The 17,317-nt window shown below is 49.8% G+C and overlaps 1 protein-coding gene across 1 annotated transcript in view; it reads left to right on the top strand.

Annotated features, from left to right (window-relative positions):
• RPS6KA2 (ribosomal protein S6 kinase A2) overlaps nt 1-17,317 on the top strand; it is a 330,758-nt gene that overhangs the window by 54,026 nt on the left and 259,415 nt on the right. The window contains exon 3 of the mRNA XM_055536180.1: nt 1,099-1,149. Within this exon, the coding sequence (XP_055392155.1) occupies nt 1,099-1,149 (51 nt within the window). The remainder of the gene's footprint in view (nt 1-1,098; nt 1,150-17,317) is intronic.

The raw sequence follows: 17,317 nt of genomic DNA, 5'->3' as shown, positions 1-17,317 counted from the left end.
GACAGGCGGACGTGGCGCAGGGCTCATGGCCTTGGCTGCTCCTGGAGGCGATGCCGGCGCTGATGGGCTGGGGTTCTGTGTCCAGATGCTCTGTGTTACCGGATCTGGGAGTCTGTAAAACTTCATCCACCATGGAGAGGCAGGGACGTAAGGGAACTAGAGATCTGGCCGGTACCTGCCCTGTCACCGGTGTGGAGACACGCCAGTGGTGCGGGTGAACTTGCGGTGCTGGTGACCGCGGATTTCTCTCGAGCTGTGGTCCCCACGGGGGCCCCCTTCCTACAGCCAGTTAAGTCGTGGTGCGGGGAATCCAGCCCCTCTGTCTTCTGGCCCGTGAGCCACAGTTACTAGTCAAGGGTGAGAGAGACGTTTGCCCACTTTCTCCAGCTCATGTTTCAGTGGATTTGAGCCTTGGAACAGAGAACAGAGGAGAAATGAGGCCTACAGCAGAAAATGACAAGCGTGCCCCCAGGATGCCGTGTGCAGAAGCAGGCAGAGCTGTGGTTTCTGTTCTCGAGACCTCAAGTCGTGGTGCTAAGTAAAGTCTTCAGGTTATGGGAGTTTTGAGTCCAGACAAGGGGAGGCAGGGAGCTGTGTGCGTCTCCAGGCTGAACCCCTATGGCCTAATGTGATTGGAATTTTAATCAGGTGTCCGTTAGCCTATTTACAGGTTAGAAGTCTTGCCTGCTGCAGCTGAATGAGCACCTTCCGTAGAGGGCCTCAAGGTCACCCTAAGACGCTGGCCGGCCCCCAGTGATAACCACAGCTGCTTAGCCGAAGGCTGTGTGTCTGGAGATTAATGAGTGACTTTTTTTTTTTTGGTTACATTTTGAGGTTGGGGATGGGACATCACTTCCTTTGGCTGAATGTAAAAGTTGCACAAAAGTTTGCAAGTTCCCTTCTTTCGGTGTTAATACTGACGGGCTTTCTGAGAGCTAGGGAAACTCCTCAAGTTATTGACAGCCATGTGGAGACTCATGTTCAGAAACAAAAAGCCGCCAGCCTTGGTGAGTGTCTGTGTAGCCGTTCTCCCCGAGCAGCGACCGCCCAGGACATCCTGTGACTTAGAGAACTTTTCTTCACTCTCTGCCCCCACAGGACAAGGGTGACCCGCCCTCACTCGAGACGAAGACAGCTGCGTCGGCCGAGGTAAGTGACACCGCCGTGGCTTGGTTTTCTCCACGTGAATATCAGTTACATTTTAAAAAAAACGTTTAACGTGAAGTCTTTTTCACTTTGGGATTACTTTACGCTGCCCGAAGGCCAGCAGAGCCAGCTGTGGTGTGCTTTTGAAAGAGCGGAAACCTCCCCGCAGTACGATTTGAATTCTCTGATGCTCTGGGTGAGACCCAGAGCTGCCTGGAGTTGTGTAATAACGTCTTTGTACAGCAGGGGTCTGTCTTGCACGTCACCCTGGGAATGTCACCCAGCGATCCAGGAAGACTGAGTTTTATTCCGAATCCAAGGCCACTGGGGAGGTGATGCGTGTGACCTCATGCACAGCACCTCTTTGAAATCTCCTTTCTCTGCCTTCACAACGAGCAGATGAGACATCAGAGCTGGGCAGGGCTGCGACGCCGGGCAGCCAGCGCTGTCCACCCCAGGGGCCAGCGGGCTGGCGGCCAGCCGGCTTCAGCATTCCACTGTGTGCGGAGTTCAGGGTCCGCTGGAAGCTTTTCCAGGAATCTGGCCTAAAATGAATCGTTTTAGGTGGAGGTAGATTTCTTGTAGGATTTTGAGCAGCTGTCTGGTTGAAATACTGACATTATAGATAAGCGATGTTATAAGATGGACTTACAGCTTTTTTGTGTCTCCCAGCAATAATAACTCGACTTGTGCCCGCGGAACAGGGGCAGATTTCATTGTCTGGCCTATAGATTCTCCACGGGCTTGGCAGGTACAATGGCCCAATCCCTGTGGGTTCCAAACAGGTCACAGGAGCCTGGGTGTGGGTCAGGCTTATTTAATTTACGTGAATGCATCAAACCATGTTCTGTTCATACTAGACAGAACTGCTCCTGGTTGTCGGCATGTTGGACTCTCATAAGAGTCCTGCTTTCCTGGCCCTATCAAGGTGGCGGGCCATCAGAACCCATGCAGTTCGGGAGCTGCTCTGAGAAGTGACGTCTTCTCGGTGACTCACTGTGGGACTGGGGCCCAGGGCCCTGCGGAGGCCCTGTGTTCCAGGACCTGTAATCTTGGAGCAGAGGAACCTGGGGCCATGAGTGGCCAGTCCTGCATTTGTTTGCTGACATAAACAATGCTTATCACTGAATGCCAACGTTTTACTTTTCGCATACTTAGGGTTTTCCTCTCTGAGTCTCACTGTATTTTTATTAACAGCCTAATCTGAAGAATTTGGTTGGAAAAAAAGTCCTCAATACCATCATCTCGTGTGAATTAGATTTCCTTACTAGACATAAAAATTGTGTAAGTAGAATGAAAAGTGAATGATCAATGATCTCTGGCTATATAAAATCTCAAGATGGTTCTAATTCTTTCAGCCTAGTGACTAGACAGATGTCTATACCGTTTCGAGTTGCACCCTCATGTCAGTAAACTCAGAAAATGAGATGTGTTGTGGTGGCAGGAAGTTGGCCTTTCATACTTTCTTCATCACCTTTTCTCAGTCTATTTTATAACCTCTTCAAGAAAAGAATTCCCTGGTGGCTCAGATGGTGAAGAATCTGCCTGCCACGTGGAAGACCCAGCTTTGATCCCCGGGTCAGGAAGATCCCCTGGAGAAGGGAACAGCCACCCACTCCAGTATTCTTGTCTGGGGAATCCCATGGACAGAGTAGTCTGGCGGGCTACAGTCCACGTGGTCTCAGAGAGTCAGACACGACTGAGCAACTTTCACTTTTCACTTTCAGCTGATGATTCTTAGCAAAACTTTTATTCGGCTTTATAGGGAAGCCCAGGGACGCACGGGGAAGTGTGTGTCTGCTGGAAAACCGAGCTCATTGTTCACACTTTATCACGCTCCACGTTTAGACCTGTACACCGAACAGCAGTGATTCTTCTCGCTCGTAGAAATGAACGAAGGCAAAGAAAAGGAGCCTGGTGGGTGACAGATGGAGTCCTGGAGTTCAGGCTCCAGACAGACGGAGGTGCGGGGCCCTTTGTGAACCGTTCCCTCAGCAGTCAGCGGCCAGGCCCATGAGGTGTGACCTGCAAGAGCCAAAGACAGGACCCGAACGCTCTTCAAGGAGGCTGTTTCTATCAGGCCTGGATTGCATCCAAAGTCGAGGCTCCCGGGAGCCTAGGAGCGGCTTTCCGGGTGGCCGGGGCCCCCCTGGGACTCTTGGCCCCTGAGTGGGTGAAAACAGTTGGCTGTGTTTTCAGATCCACTCTGGGCATGATGAGCAGGAATTCCTTCTTATATTGAGGACTGTTGTTTAGTTGCTAAGTCATATTCAGTTGCAACCCATGGAGTAGCCCGCCAGCCTTCTCTGTCCATGAAATTCTTCAGGCTAGAATAATGGAGTGGGTTACCATTCCCTTCTCCAGGGGATCTTCCCGACCCAGGGATCATACCCACGTCTCCTGCATTGGCAAGTGGGTTCTTTACCACTGCACCACCTGGGAAGCCCCATTGAAGATAGAACCCACAAATCAGAGCTCACACAGCATCCCCCAGGCACACCCCGAGAGTATGGAGAAAGCGCACGGACAGCCTGCCTTTCCCTTCTCTCCCCCTCTCCACGTGTACTCTTGATAAGACCTCCCAAAACTTTACATTAGATTGTTACCCAAACTGGGAGCATTATGGGGTGTCCTGTTTAAAACTCTAACGCGGATTCAGCTGTCGGACCGTGAGCAGGTGCCGCTCGTGACTTCGACAGGAAGCATGATATTTTACCAGGCGGGTCAGGGAAATGCTGATGGGCACAGAGCCGCTCATCCTTCATGTGTTTCACGGGATAAACCTACTCGTGGCCTCCAGCGTGATGGCCGATTGAATTTCCTCCTTTTCTATTACAGTTTCACTCTTCATTTGATTGCATAGGAAGCTCTTCATTGATTGAGTTATGGCCGAGCTGGGTCTTCCTGGCTGTTTGTTTCTCTAGTTACGACGAGGAGGGCTGCTCTCCAGCTGCGGGGCGCGGGCTTCTCACTGCGCTGGCGTCTCTGGTCAGGGAGCAGGGCCCGAGGTGTGCGGGGCTCTCGGGTTCTAGGTGTGTGGGCCTCCGTGGTTGTGGCTCCCGAGCTCAGGACTCCCGGGTTCTAGGTGTGTAGGCCTCCGTGGTTGTGGATCCCGGGCTCTAGAGCACAGTAGCTGTGGGGCACGGGCTTCGTTGTCCCGAGACACGTGGAATCTTCCTGGCCCAGGAACTGAACCCATGTCTCCTGCATTGACAAGAGGATTATAGGAAGCAATTTAAAAACAGAAGACAGAGGAGGTTAAAATTCCAGAGCAGGGAGGCTTCTTTGGGCCAGCACTCACCCTTCACGGGACAGAAGGGCGTTTAGAGTGGCTTCTGCCCCTGCAAGGGCTGTCTGGGGTCCTTCCCTCTTCTTTCTGTTTTTTTTTTTTTTTTTTTTTCATTGCTTTGGAATGAACCAAATGCCCTTTTCAGACAGTGGCGTTGTTCAGTGAGCCTCTGATTCAGGGGAACTTTACAAATAAAGAGAAGTGACTGCTCCGACGGGTGCCCTGCTGTTGCAGCCGAGGAGCGAAGCCTCTCCGGGGGCACCGGGCAGGACTTGAGGCTGGGCGAGTCCCGGGGGGAAGACGAGGCTGACGGTGGAGGGTGAGGCAGAGGCGGACCGAGCGCAGACCGCGCCCTGCGCGCACCTCCGCCAGCGGCCGGACTGCACGGGGCGTGGGTGTCGTGTCTATTTTGTGTTGATTCTTAATAATTTGAGAAACAATCCATTCTCTTGTCAGATACCTCCACATTAAATGAATTAAATAAGGGAATGACTCAAACTTAATCCTCTGAAAAGGAACTTTTCAAAGCGCCGCTGGGTGTGCGCGGAACTCAGCGGCCGTGGTGAACACTGGTCGGCATTAACCGGCCGCTCTCTTTTCCGGAGTTCCTGGCGAGCGGGGCGCCCGAGAGAGACCGCAGTGTGGCAGGCGGCCCCCAGCGGAGTCACAAAACCTGTTCTCGGACTGGAGCTTGAAGGAGGAGCCCGAGCTGGCTTCTCTTCTCCATCTTGCCTTGTGTGACCATGCTTGGATCTGCTCATCCAGGACCAGATGGATCCTCTGAGGGTTTGAAGCCTTGGAATAAGGGTGATATTTTTCTGTTTGACTGTCTTTTTCATCAGTCTTTCCTTGCCTCCGCCTTGAATCCTGAGGCACTTGATAAAGTATTCACAGAAGTACTTTGCATCTTGTTCACGGTGTTGATAAGGTGAAGGTGCTGCTGCTGCTGCTAAGTCGCTTCAGTCGTGTCCGACTCTGTGCGACCCCATAGATGGCAGCCCACCGGGTCCCCCATCCCTGGGATTCTCCAGGCAAGAACACTGGAGTGGGTTGCCATTTCCTTCTCCAATGCATGAAAATGAAAAGTCAAAGTGAAGTCGCTCAGACGTGTCCAACTCTTAGCAACTTCATGGACTGCAGACCACCAGGCTCCTCCGTCCATGGGATTTTCCAGGCAAGAGTACTGGAGTAGGGTGCCACCTTCTCCGAAGGTGAAGGCGACAGGTGACGTTAACAGATGGGTGAGGCAGAGGGGATCCCAAGTGGAAATCTGGGTTTTCAGTCTGTTTTCAGGGGCAGAAGTTCTGTGGGGCTGAGCTGCCCCCACCTTCGCTAACTCAGCTCCTGGTTAAGGCTTTTCACTCATTCCGGCCGCAGTGGATGTGTGGACATCTGTGTGGGGCCAGGGTTATCTCCCCTGCCCACCAGCAGACCTGGGGCAGATAAGGAGGGCAGGCCCAGACTGCAGAGTGGGTGCAGACATCTTCTCGAGGCCCACAGGGTCCCTATGGAAGGCTCCAGAACAGCAGGGGAGAACAGGTTCCAGAACAGCATCTAAAAAGCAGCACAGTGCAACCTCTGCACTTGTCTCCATTCCCTTCTTGAGTCAAATACAGTCTCATGCCTATATTTCTGTAATTGTTGGTCTTTCCCAGTCTGCATGTAGTGCTTCAGTGGCAACTACTCAGAGGCAAATGTGGAGCTAAGAAAATCCTTTGATCGAGGTCATAACTGTAAATTTCCTTTTGGGGTATCTGGAGAAAAATTAAGCATTAACCTTAGGGGGAAAAAGCTGACCCCAAATTTTAGCATAGCTTACTTCTCTCTCCCCAGCCAAAACAGAAAAGATTTATAGGGAAAAAAAAATCCCAAAATTCTTAGGGATTTTCATTCAGTTCTAGGATCCAAGGTGATTTTTTTTCTTCATACTTTTCTATAATTTCTAAAGAAATCTAAGCTACTAATCAATAATCACATTTTAAGAAATAGTTAAGGCTCAAGTCATCCTAAAATATTAAAATAACTGTAATCATTGGGTGATTATATTACAGATGTCTGCAATTTAATAACAGATAGATAACTCTAATGTCTTAGATTCAGAAAACTAAGATCATGGCATCTGGTCCCATCACTTCATGGGAAATAGATGGGGAAACAGTGGAAACAGTGTCAGACTTTATTTTTGGGGGGTTCCAAAATCACTGCAGATGGTGATTGCAGCCATGAAATTAAAAGACGCTTACTCCATGGAAGGAAGGTTATGACCAACCTAGATAGCATATTAAAAAGCAGAGATATTACTTTGCCAGCCAAGGTCCATCTAGTCAAGGCTATGGTTCTTCCAGTGGTCATGTATGGATGTGAGAGTTGGACTGTCAAGAAAGCTGAGCACCAAAGAATTGATGCTTTAGAACTGTGGTGTTGGAGAAGACTCTTGAGAGTCCCTTGGACTGCAAGGAGATCCAACCAGTCCATCCTAAAGGAGATCAGTCCTGGGTGTTCATTGGAAGGACTGATGCTAAAGCTGAAACTCCAATATTTTGGCCACCTCATGAGAAGAGTTGACTCATTGGAAAAGACCCTGATGCTGGGAGGGATTGGGGGCAGGAGGAGAAAGGGACGACAGAGGATGAGATGGCTGGATGGCATCACCGACTTGATGGACATGCGTTTGGGTGAACTCCGGGAGTTGGTGAAGGACAGGGAGGCCTGGCGTGCTGCGGTTCATGGGGTTGCAAACAGTTGGACACGAATGAGCGACTGAACTGAACAGAACTGAATGTCTTAGATAATTTCACCAACCGAAGGGGGCATTTAATGGCCTGTAGTGACAAGTAGCGTGAAAAGAAGTAGTCAATTCATTAACTGACAAGTCATTGCAATTTGCAATGCAGCATGAGAGATGTCACCTTAATTATACACCCAAGAAACCCAAAAGGTTTGAGATTTGTTTGGCGTTTGTAGCTCACCTTGTAAACGTCTCAGTCATAATCATGGCCACCGTGACACTGACCTCCAGGGAACTGGAGAAGCGGGAAGTGCTCTATTTTTAACAGGCCGAGGTGACGGCCAGCACCCTCGCTTCCCACTTGCTCCCTCCACGTATCAGAGCTGAGCACCTGCCCTTGGCCAGCCAGTTCCCCGGGGTCACTGTTCCTTCCTGTCATCACTGCTCTCGTAGACAAGAAACTGAAGGTAGAAAGAAACGAAGCCCTTCACTCTGGCATGCAGCAGAAGGTGATGCATAGTCCCGTGTCTTTCAAGCAAGCAGAAGGCTTTTCAATTCTCTCTTATGAGCTCCAGCTCGCTGTCGCACACCTTCTACTGCAGTTTAGGGCAGCATCTTCTAAACCATGGGAAGCTGTGGCCTTCATAGTCTACAAAACGTTAAACAAAGCTGCTATTTTTTGTTACTATTCCTACTATGAGTTGGCCTCATGTGAGACTCCATGTTAACGCGTCTGCTCCCACCCAGGACCTAAAGATGCAGTCAGGAGTGCTGTTTCATCTCCACGAGGGGGGATTAAAGTGTCAGAGGGGGAGTTGCTTGGCTGACCAATCCCACCCGGGAGCTGCCCCCGGCTCTCTGCGGCCCACGGCCTGGGAACATGGCCGGCCGGTCTAGGGACACCCCAGCCTTCACGGGGCCGGCGCCCACCGCCGCTTCCACAGGACGAGGCCTCCGTGCTCCTCTCTCGTAGACGTAATGCCGCCCTCGTACTGGGATCCCTCTCACGTGACTTCACTTGGGGCTGTCTTCCTCCCTGAGAACACAGTGGCCGTCTTGTATGCCGTCTGCGCCAGCACTGACTGGGACTGGGAGGGCAGTCGTGTGCTGGGACCAAAAGAGGGCAGACCAGGAGCCTGCAGGCCGGGGCTGAGGCCCTCCCCGTGCCCACCTGACCACTCGGTGGGCATGACCTCGGTTAGGCCAGGTCACCCGGCTGGGCGGCTGCTGAAAGGATGGGACTGTCATCCTTTATCGGAGATAAACCATCAGATCGTCTCAGCAGATTTTTTTTCCTTATATATGTTTATACATACATATAAACACACAAACATACGATGTATAAATATACACATGTGTAGCATATACATATACATTCATAAGAATATAGATGGATTTGTTACTTGTGATCTCCAGATTCTTTTCACAGACTTTTCCCTCATGTTATTAAAAGGGGCTCATTCATGATCAAGGGTTTCCACTACATTTTTCAAAATATAATGACCCTCCAGCCGGGGTGCTTAGGGAGCCCCCTGGCCCGATTTGATCCCGTGGTGCAAGACCATCACCCAAGACCCACCCCGGCTCCAAGCACCTGCTGCTCGTGAGCTGGACACATCGGATGCTTTCGGACACTTCAGCTCTGAGATGGTCTCTCTGATCCCACGGGGGGCCCAGAGGAGTGGAATTCCAGGTTTTACAGAGGAAGACAGGGCCTAATGCTGCAAAGCTGACATTATGGTGTCGCTGAAACAGGAAACGGCTGCTCTGTAGAGGTGCTGGCGGTGGTTTATTTCCTGGGCCTGATCGTCCCCGCATTTTGGCTTTGCTGCTGAAAGATAGAGGCCCGTCTGACAATTCCTTCCAAGCAGGGACCAGCAAACAGTGATAGCTCTTTTTCAAAATAATTTCTTTTAAGAATATATTTGGAAGATAAGTAAGCCAAGACTGTCATGACAATCTTCCATGGCACAAAATAAAAGGCAATTCATTGCCCCAGTCACCATGACAACATTCAGCTCACGTACTTACATATACCTGCAATGAAATTCTATCAACAATGAAAGCTTTGTATTGAAACAAGCCACTGGATCTAACATGACCGTGACTGAGCCACAGATCAAAGACCCTATCTTTTTGTTAACGTATTTCCAAAGGACTAAGCCTGAGATAATTACCTTTTAATTCCCGTGGAAGTTTGAATTGAATGGCAGTTGGGATACCCCAAAATACTGTCACGAAAAGCCTGATGGTTTTAGGTGGGGAGAGTTTAGACAGGCCCTCAGCTTCCTTCCTCCTGCCCCGTCCTCTCTCTCTCAGTACCTGGGCACGCTGCCCCCAGAGACAACAGGGAGCGAGGCTTGTCCACAAGCGCACTGTGTCAGGCGTTTCGGGGAAAGTGTGTGGTGCAGGAAAGATGACATTTTCTCATTGGGCTGTTTCCCTGCACCGCTGTGGCTTAACTTCATCTAACCTGGGCTTGATTCCTCCTCCCAGGAGACCCAAGGCAGACCTCATGCTTCGTGTCATCAGCGACCAGAGCGGGCACTGAGCAGCCACTCTGTCATCCTTGGGCTTCCCAGGTGGCGCTGGTGGTAAAGAACCCGCCTGCCAATGCAGGAGACCTAAGAGACGCGGATTTGATCCCTGGGTCAGGAAGATCCCCTGGAGGAGGGCATGGCAACCCACTGCAGTGTTCTTGCCTGGAGAATCCCATGGACAGAGGTGCCTGGAGGGCTGCAGTCCAGGCAGTCGCAGAGTCGGACACGACTGAGCAACTGAGCGCATGTCAGCATGGAGGAGCTCTGGTGGGCTGGTTTTCATGCTGTTGAGGTGCTTCTTGTTTAACTCTTGGGGTGTCTACTTTCAGGTAATACACCAGATAGATGTACCCTTAGAAGCAGATGTTTACACATTTCTTAAGCCTTTAATCTTATTCTGCACAGAAAATAATCTGAGAACGTTCTGTGCCTCAAATGAGCTCACTTTTCTTTCTCCAGATAACCACACCCAGGTGACCCTGATGTTGGCTATGCTGAATACACTCTCATGTGAGATAAGCATCTTTTTCGAGGGCTTGGATAGGATGCAGACACTGAAAATTAGTTTTCCAGTTGTAGTCCGATGTGTTTGAGATAACACTGGAGCCTCACACACCCCCACACGAAAATTCAGTAACAATTTCTAAGTTCCAATCAAGCCTGGTTGTTAAAAAGCAAAGGACTATTACAAACATCTAAACAAAATGTTAATGAAGGACCAGAGAGTCGGGTTTAATTTCCTCCTTCACCATCCCCAAACGCCAGGCAGGAGGGTTTGACGACGCCTAACCTTCTCTTTCCCCTGTTCTTGGGGGGGCCGCAGTGGCCACCGCAAGGGCCAGGGCTGGGCGGTGGGTCTTCTCGGCCGTGTGAGCTGGGTCTTCTGTTAGTGAAGAGTAACTTCACTTTCTTGTACCTCCCAAGAAAAATCGCTGATTCCTGTGAGCGATGGCAAGTAGATGTCAAGATCCAGGACTTTTCCAAGGGGTGAGATGCGGATTGATTTTAGGGAAAAGGCATACAACGGGATTTCTTTTAAATTTCTGACAATTTGACAAAAGGAGAATTCAAGACTGAAATGTGAGGGGTTGCCTAGTCCCATAAAAATAAGAGACAAAAAATTTGGTGAGAATAGGAAGAACGCCAGTTTCTATTAATTCCCCTATTTTGTGCCCACGTTCAGGGGCAAACCACTGATTGAGAGTTTTAAAAAGCGGCCTTTTCCTCTGTTGCCATGATGAGCTCAGGAAACCAGCCCTGCTTTGCTCCCAAAGTCACAGCTCAATATGTGATTCCCGCCCCCCCCCTTAGACTGCATTAATGGCCGCTGGCTCCAGAATAGGAAAGATGCACGTATCATGGCAGGTGTATGACGTGCCTTTTTCAAAATCCTGTTTTATCAGTTCTAACAGTTTTTCTAATGGAAGGTATGATTAATAAATATCACATCTTAGAATGCCCCTCCAGAGGACTGACCTAGTGGTTACTCTCCCAAAACTCTCTTCTATGTTGTTTATCTGAAATAAATATGTATGTGTATACACACTTCTGCACACTTACACATAAATATGACATTTACATGGATAAATGCATGTTAATTTATTCAAGAAAAAGAACATACAGCTCCAGAAGCCATGAAATAAATGCAAAATTGTTTTGGAAAAACAAATTTTTCTGGAATAGTAACTTCTTGAGAAACAGCAACTGTACTTCAACTATTTTCATTTATTGGAAAAGACATGTTTAGCATTTTAGAGAAGGGAAAAGATGGACAGGACTATATCATGCGGGCTGTCCCAAATCGGGCAATTTTGGTCCATTTCAGTCTTGAATTTCCTTGTTGTCTTTGATTCCTTCTTTTCATGCCCTATAATTTTATACCAATATATTTCCATATCCACATCCTTAACCATGACATCTATTATCTGTCACATAAAGCTTCCCTGGTGGCTCAGATGGTAAAGACTCTGCCTGCAATGCAGGAGACCTGGGTTCTATCCCTGGGTCAGGAAGATCCCCTGGAGAAGGAAATGGCAACCCACTCCAGTATCCTTGCCTGAAAAATCCCATGGACAGAAAAGCCTGGTGGGCTACCATCCACGGGGTCCCAAAGAGTCGGACACGACTGAGTGACTAACACTTGACTTTTAAAAAAGCTATTTGTTAGTTGGTGGATTTTTTCATATTGCATGTTTAGGTCTTCAGAGGAGGAGCCTGTTTATGTATTAAAAAGAAGCTCAAAAAGGAAACTCTTAACCCGCAAAGGTGCACCTCTGACCAGCTGCCCTGCCCTCCAAAGCGGCTCTAATGCTGGACTGGGCTTGCTTCCTGACGCCAGCCACAAAGGGCTGATTCTTCGGGGGGAAGCTGGGGACTCAGTTTGCAGAGACAGCAGAGCAGGTTTTCCTGTTTCTCAGATGGGACGTACTCCAAGCTGGCCTGCAGTAGGTGGGGAGAGAAAGTGGGTGTGCATGGGAGAGTGTGCACCTGTGGAGCTGTGTGCACCGGTACATACGTGAGTGTTGTGTACGTGCGTGTGTGTGTGTGCATGTGTGTGCCCATGTGTGTCTGTGCGTGCATGTGGAGGGATTACTCAAAGGACTAAAACCAGATAAGGTGATTCTTGCATAATCAGTGCATATAGTTGACCTGGGGCCACGTGAAAAGATAAGGCATCATTTCTAGCCCCCTAGCGGCCCCCCATATCTCCCCCTCTCAGTGTAAATGACAGACGGCCCTGGGGGGTGGGAGCAGGTGTGCTGCGGAGAGGGTCACAGCCCACCCTCGGGGCTCCTCTGACTCTTAGGGCAGTGTTGAACACTTGACTCGGTCCACGTGGACTCTGGCCGGATCCCGCGAACCGCCTGCTGGGGCTCCGAGCGCCGCGGGTGACTCTGCGGGGACTGACCGCACGGCCGGCGCTGGTCCTCCGCGCCCCTCCCGCGGTGGGCGAGTGCGGCGGGCGGAGGACCGAGGCCGGCCCGGACCGAGCCCGGCCCGCCCCGCGGGGGGCGTGGTCCCGAGAGCCGCGGGAGGAGGAGGTGGCCCGGCTGCGCAGCGCGCGATGGCCCCGGACGCGGGTCGGAGGATGCTCGGGCTGCAGCGCCAGAGGCTGCAGAAACTGTTTCTCGGAAAGGTAGGCAAGCCCTCGCGCTGGAACGGGGCGGGTTCCAGTTCCAGGAGAGAATCAGCGTTTTCTGTTTGCTGCTGGGAACCTGCTTCGGTGACAGATCTTTGCCGGGAAACGGCAAGTGGGCTCTGTTTTCCGGGACAGAATGAAATTCTGTGAAAGGGTCACAGGTCACGGGTGGACGCAAAGAGCAGGTCAGAAGCTGGAGTGAAAGCTGTTGGCGTTTTCAGTTCGTCCTGTTTCTGCGGTCGCGTTACAGCCGGAATGGATTCAACACCGCTCTTCAGTGTGTGTTCACAGTCAAGGGGAACCGGGGCCACTCAGTCGTTTTCCTGCAGTTTTAGAAATGAAGGGGAGAAAAATGTGACAAAGTTGATGTTTATCGCAAATGTAACTGAAAGGTAAAGTTTTAGGTGAAGAGAATCAGATTTAGCAGTTTGCTCTTAAAACATTTTTTTTTAGAACTTTTAAAAGTTCTAGTAAAATATGTATAACATAGAGCTTCTCTAGCGGAGAAGGCAGTGGCACCCCACTCCAGTACTGTCGCCTGGAAAATCCCATGGACGGAGGAGCCTGGTGAGCTGCAGTCCATGGGGTCGCTAAGAGTCGGACACGACTGAGCGACTTCACTTTCACTTTTCACGTTCATGCATTGGAGAAGGACATGGCAACCCACTCCGGTGTTCTTGCCTGGAGGATCCCAGGGACGGGGGAGCCTGGTGGGCTGCCGTCTATGGGGCGCACAGAGTCGGACACGACTGAAGCGACTTAGCAGCGGCAGCAGTGGTTCAGACAGTAAAAAAAACTCTGCCTGCAATTCAGGTGGTCTGGGTTCGATCCTTGGGTCGGGAAGACCCCTTGGAGAAGGGAATGTTAACCCACTCCAGTATTCTAGCCTGGAGAATCCCATAGATGGAGGAGCCTGGCGGGCTACCATCCATGGGGTTGCAGAGAGCCCTATACGACTGAGCGACTAACGCATGCGCGCACACACATGACGGGAGGCTTACCATTTTAACCACTTTCGGCAGCATTGCGTGTTTCCTCCACATTGCTGTGCAGTCGTTACCACTGCCCATCTCCAGAAGGCTTTCATCTCCCCAAACTGAAACTCTGTCCCCTTTAAATGACTCCCCAAGTCTCCTGCCCCCTGCTGAGCTTGCCCATTTTAAAGTGAAATAATGCACACACACAATAGTCCTGTGTGATAAGCATGCATCAGACTGCAGTCCAAACCGGGTCACGCAGAACAGCTCCTGCAGTCTGTCCTTTGGACTTCTTAGAGAGGTTGCTTTCAATTGTATCTCACATACTGCCTTTACAAAAGGGTTTTATAAATCACTGACATACCAGGGATATTAGGACTGTGAGTCATAGCACTTTTTTGAAGAGAATCTGTGAGTTTCCAACAATGTGCATATAATTTTGTTTAATTTGGACAAGAAATATTCTGATTCTCTTGTTTTAGTGAACATCTCTACATGTGTATGCATATGCATGATATGCAAATTTGCTGTTGATAAATGTTTTTTATTTGTAGCTCTAAATGCATGAAAATGTATGTTTCACTTTAAAGTCACTCCTAAAAGAGTATTTCTAATGATTTTACACTGGGAACGAAAGTCATCTCCTTCTACTTTTGGAATTAAGAGAACTGAGACTTTAGGGAACCAGGCACGGGTCCGCTTTCAGAAGCCTGGACAGATCCACACGTGAAAGCCGCAGCCCCCGGTCGCAGCCTCTCACCGGCTGCAGCCCTTAGGTCTGCAATGGCCTCATTGTCATTCCCGTGTGGGCTTTTGCTCTGAACCTCACATTTCTGGGAGTATTCCCTTCTTGATACCCCGTCTTATTTCCGAAGATGTCAATAAGGTTGGCAAATATTTTCAATATGAGATTTAAAAATGAGTAAGTGCCAATGTGGAGGCAAAGCAAAGAAGGTAGAAACTGGACGTGAAGGCAGAGGCGAGGTTGGAAGGCAAGGCAGGCTGGTGGCCAGCTAGAACTTGCTGGCTGCCCAGGGGGGTGGGCTCAGCGTAAGCTCAAACCACAGACAAAAGCCCATGCCCTGTTGTTCAGACAGACACTTTTCTTTCTGTCCCTGAGCCCAGAGAGAAGTCTCCCGCAGGTCCTCCTAAAGCGGGCACCACGTGGGAGCAGTGAGCAGTATACCCAAGGGCAGCCTCTGTTAAGTGCAGTGCGTTTCTCACTGATGCCTTTTGTGATGCTGTGGATTGCAGGCGGAGGCAGTCAGACCAAAATACAAAGCAGAAAATCACTTCCATCCAGAGTCTGCTTGTGTGGTCCTTGTGAACGGCCCTCTGAGAGCTGCCCTGGGCAGGGATGTTGGAAGGCATCTGGGTATCATAGCACAGTTCTCTGTGACTTTGGGTAGGAAATTCATAAGTTTCGTTAGGATTTAATTTGGGTTCCTTGACATGTACAGGAATGCAGATTCTCTATATTACAGGTTACAAGGAGGGAGTCATAACATTTGGGCGCTGGAAGAGCTCTCAGAAACCACACAGCCAGTATCCGTCACCTTTTAGATGAAGAGACCAAGGGTCTGAGGAGCTGACATGTCCAAGATCGTAAAATGGGCGAGTGGCAGAGCTGGGGCCAGACTGGAAGCTCCGGACACCCACCCGGAGCTCTGCGCTTTATCCCACGGTGGGGCGGGCTCAGCAGGGCCGCCGGAGGTGTGACTCTGTGTCCCCACCCACCTGCGTTGGCTCTGTCGAGGGGCTGCTGACTCCAGAGCGATGCCCCTCACTCCCAGCTAGCTAATGCTAATTCCATGTCACTTACTCAGGAGGGTACTTCCCTGTATACAAACCAGCACACCCAGGGACCCCTCCCTCTGTGGGGTTGTTTTTTTTTAAACTCTTTTATTGGGATATAGTTGCCTTACAAGGTCATGTCAGTTTCTGCCGTACAGCAAAGTGAACCAGCCACACATGTGCACATTCGGTTCAGTTCAGTCGCTCAGTCCTGTCCGACTCTTTGCAACCCCAAGAACCGCAGCATGCCAGGCCTCCCTGTCCATCACCAACTCCTGGAGTCCACCCAAACTCATGTCCATCGAGTCGGTGATGCCATCCAATCATCTCATCCTCTGTCGTCACCTTCTCCTCCCACCTTCAATCTTTCCCAGGATCAGGGTCTTTTCCAGTGAGTCAGTTTTTTGCATCAGGTGGCCACAGTATACATACATCCCCTCTTTTTTGGATTTCCTTCCCATTTAGGTCACACAGAGCACTGAGTGGAGTTTCCTGATCTATACAGAAGGTTCTCGTTATAAGGGCTACCCTGGTGGTTCAGCTGGTAAAGAATCTGCCTGCAGTGCAGGAGACCCGGGTTCAACCCCTGGGTTGGGAAGATCCCCTGGAGGAGGGCGTGGCAACCCACTCCAGTATCCTTGCCTGGAAAATGCCATAAACAGAGGAGCCTGGTGGGCTGCAGTCCACGGGGTTGCAAAGAGTTGGGCACGACTGAGCGACGAACACTTTAGACACACTCATTAGTTATCTCCTTTATACTATCAATAGTGTGTATATGGCAACCCTGGTCCCCAATTCACCCTGCCTGCCTCCCTCCCCCAACCCCCGGGTATCCGTAGGTGTGTTCTCTATGTCTGTGTCTCTCTTTCTGCTGTGTACATAAGATTGTCTTCAGATTCCACGTTTATGAGTTACTGTGCAGTATCTGTCTTTCTCTTTCTGACTCACTTCACCCTGTATGACAGTCTCTGGGTCCATCTACACCTCGACAAATGACCCAATTTTGTTCCCTTTCATGGCTGAGTAATTTTCTATTGAGCATATGTACCACATCTTCTTTATCCAGCGTCAGCGTTTTAACCCCTGAGAGCCCTCGGCAAGCAGTCCTGATGTTTTCTCAGTTTTGTAGATGCTGAGGCCCATTTAACAGCCACACCGCCTGCCATAATCACAGGAGCCTTGTGAAAACCACACGCACATTAACGCAGACTGAATAAGTAGCAGTCCAAGTGGGTCTCTAACGACATGATGAACTCCCGTAGCGACAGCAGTTTCTGTTTCCCTGTGATATTTTCTAATCTGTGATGTGACCTTATTATTGAAGCCACCTGAGCCTATATGTTTTGTGTTTTTACAATATGAGAAAAACCACTGTGGAAGGGTGATTAATAGTCAACCCAGAGATGGTGATTTTTATATAAGTATAGGACATTCTGTGTTTAATATAGGATGAGAGGAAAACTTCTGATGGCATTATACATGGCTGTTTGGTGATATAAAGTGTAAGCAACAAAGTTTTGACTTGCTCAGATTAGCAAGGAGAAATGTAATTGTATTGTTTTCAAAACATAAAATTGCAACAGATTTCCACCACATTTAAGAGCCATGAACATAAAGGAGTTTTAAAAAGCAGTTTGTATTAAAGATTATGTGAAGACAGCCAATCCCAAACATTTGCTGTTAGAATTGTAACAAAGGGTCTGC

The sequence above is a fragment of the Bubalus kerabau genome, chromosome 9 (genome assembly GCF_029407905.1).
Source record: "Bubalus kerabau isolate K-KA32 ecotype Philippines breed swamp buffalo chromosome 9, PCC_UOA_SB_1v2, whole genome shotgun sequence".
Classification (NCBI taxonomy): domain Eukaryota; kingdom Metazoa; phylum Chordata; class Mammalia; order Artiodactyla; family Bovidae; genus Bubalus; species Bubalus kerabau.
This window is presented reverse-complemented; position numbering and strand designations above follow the sequence as displayed.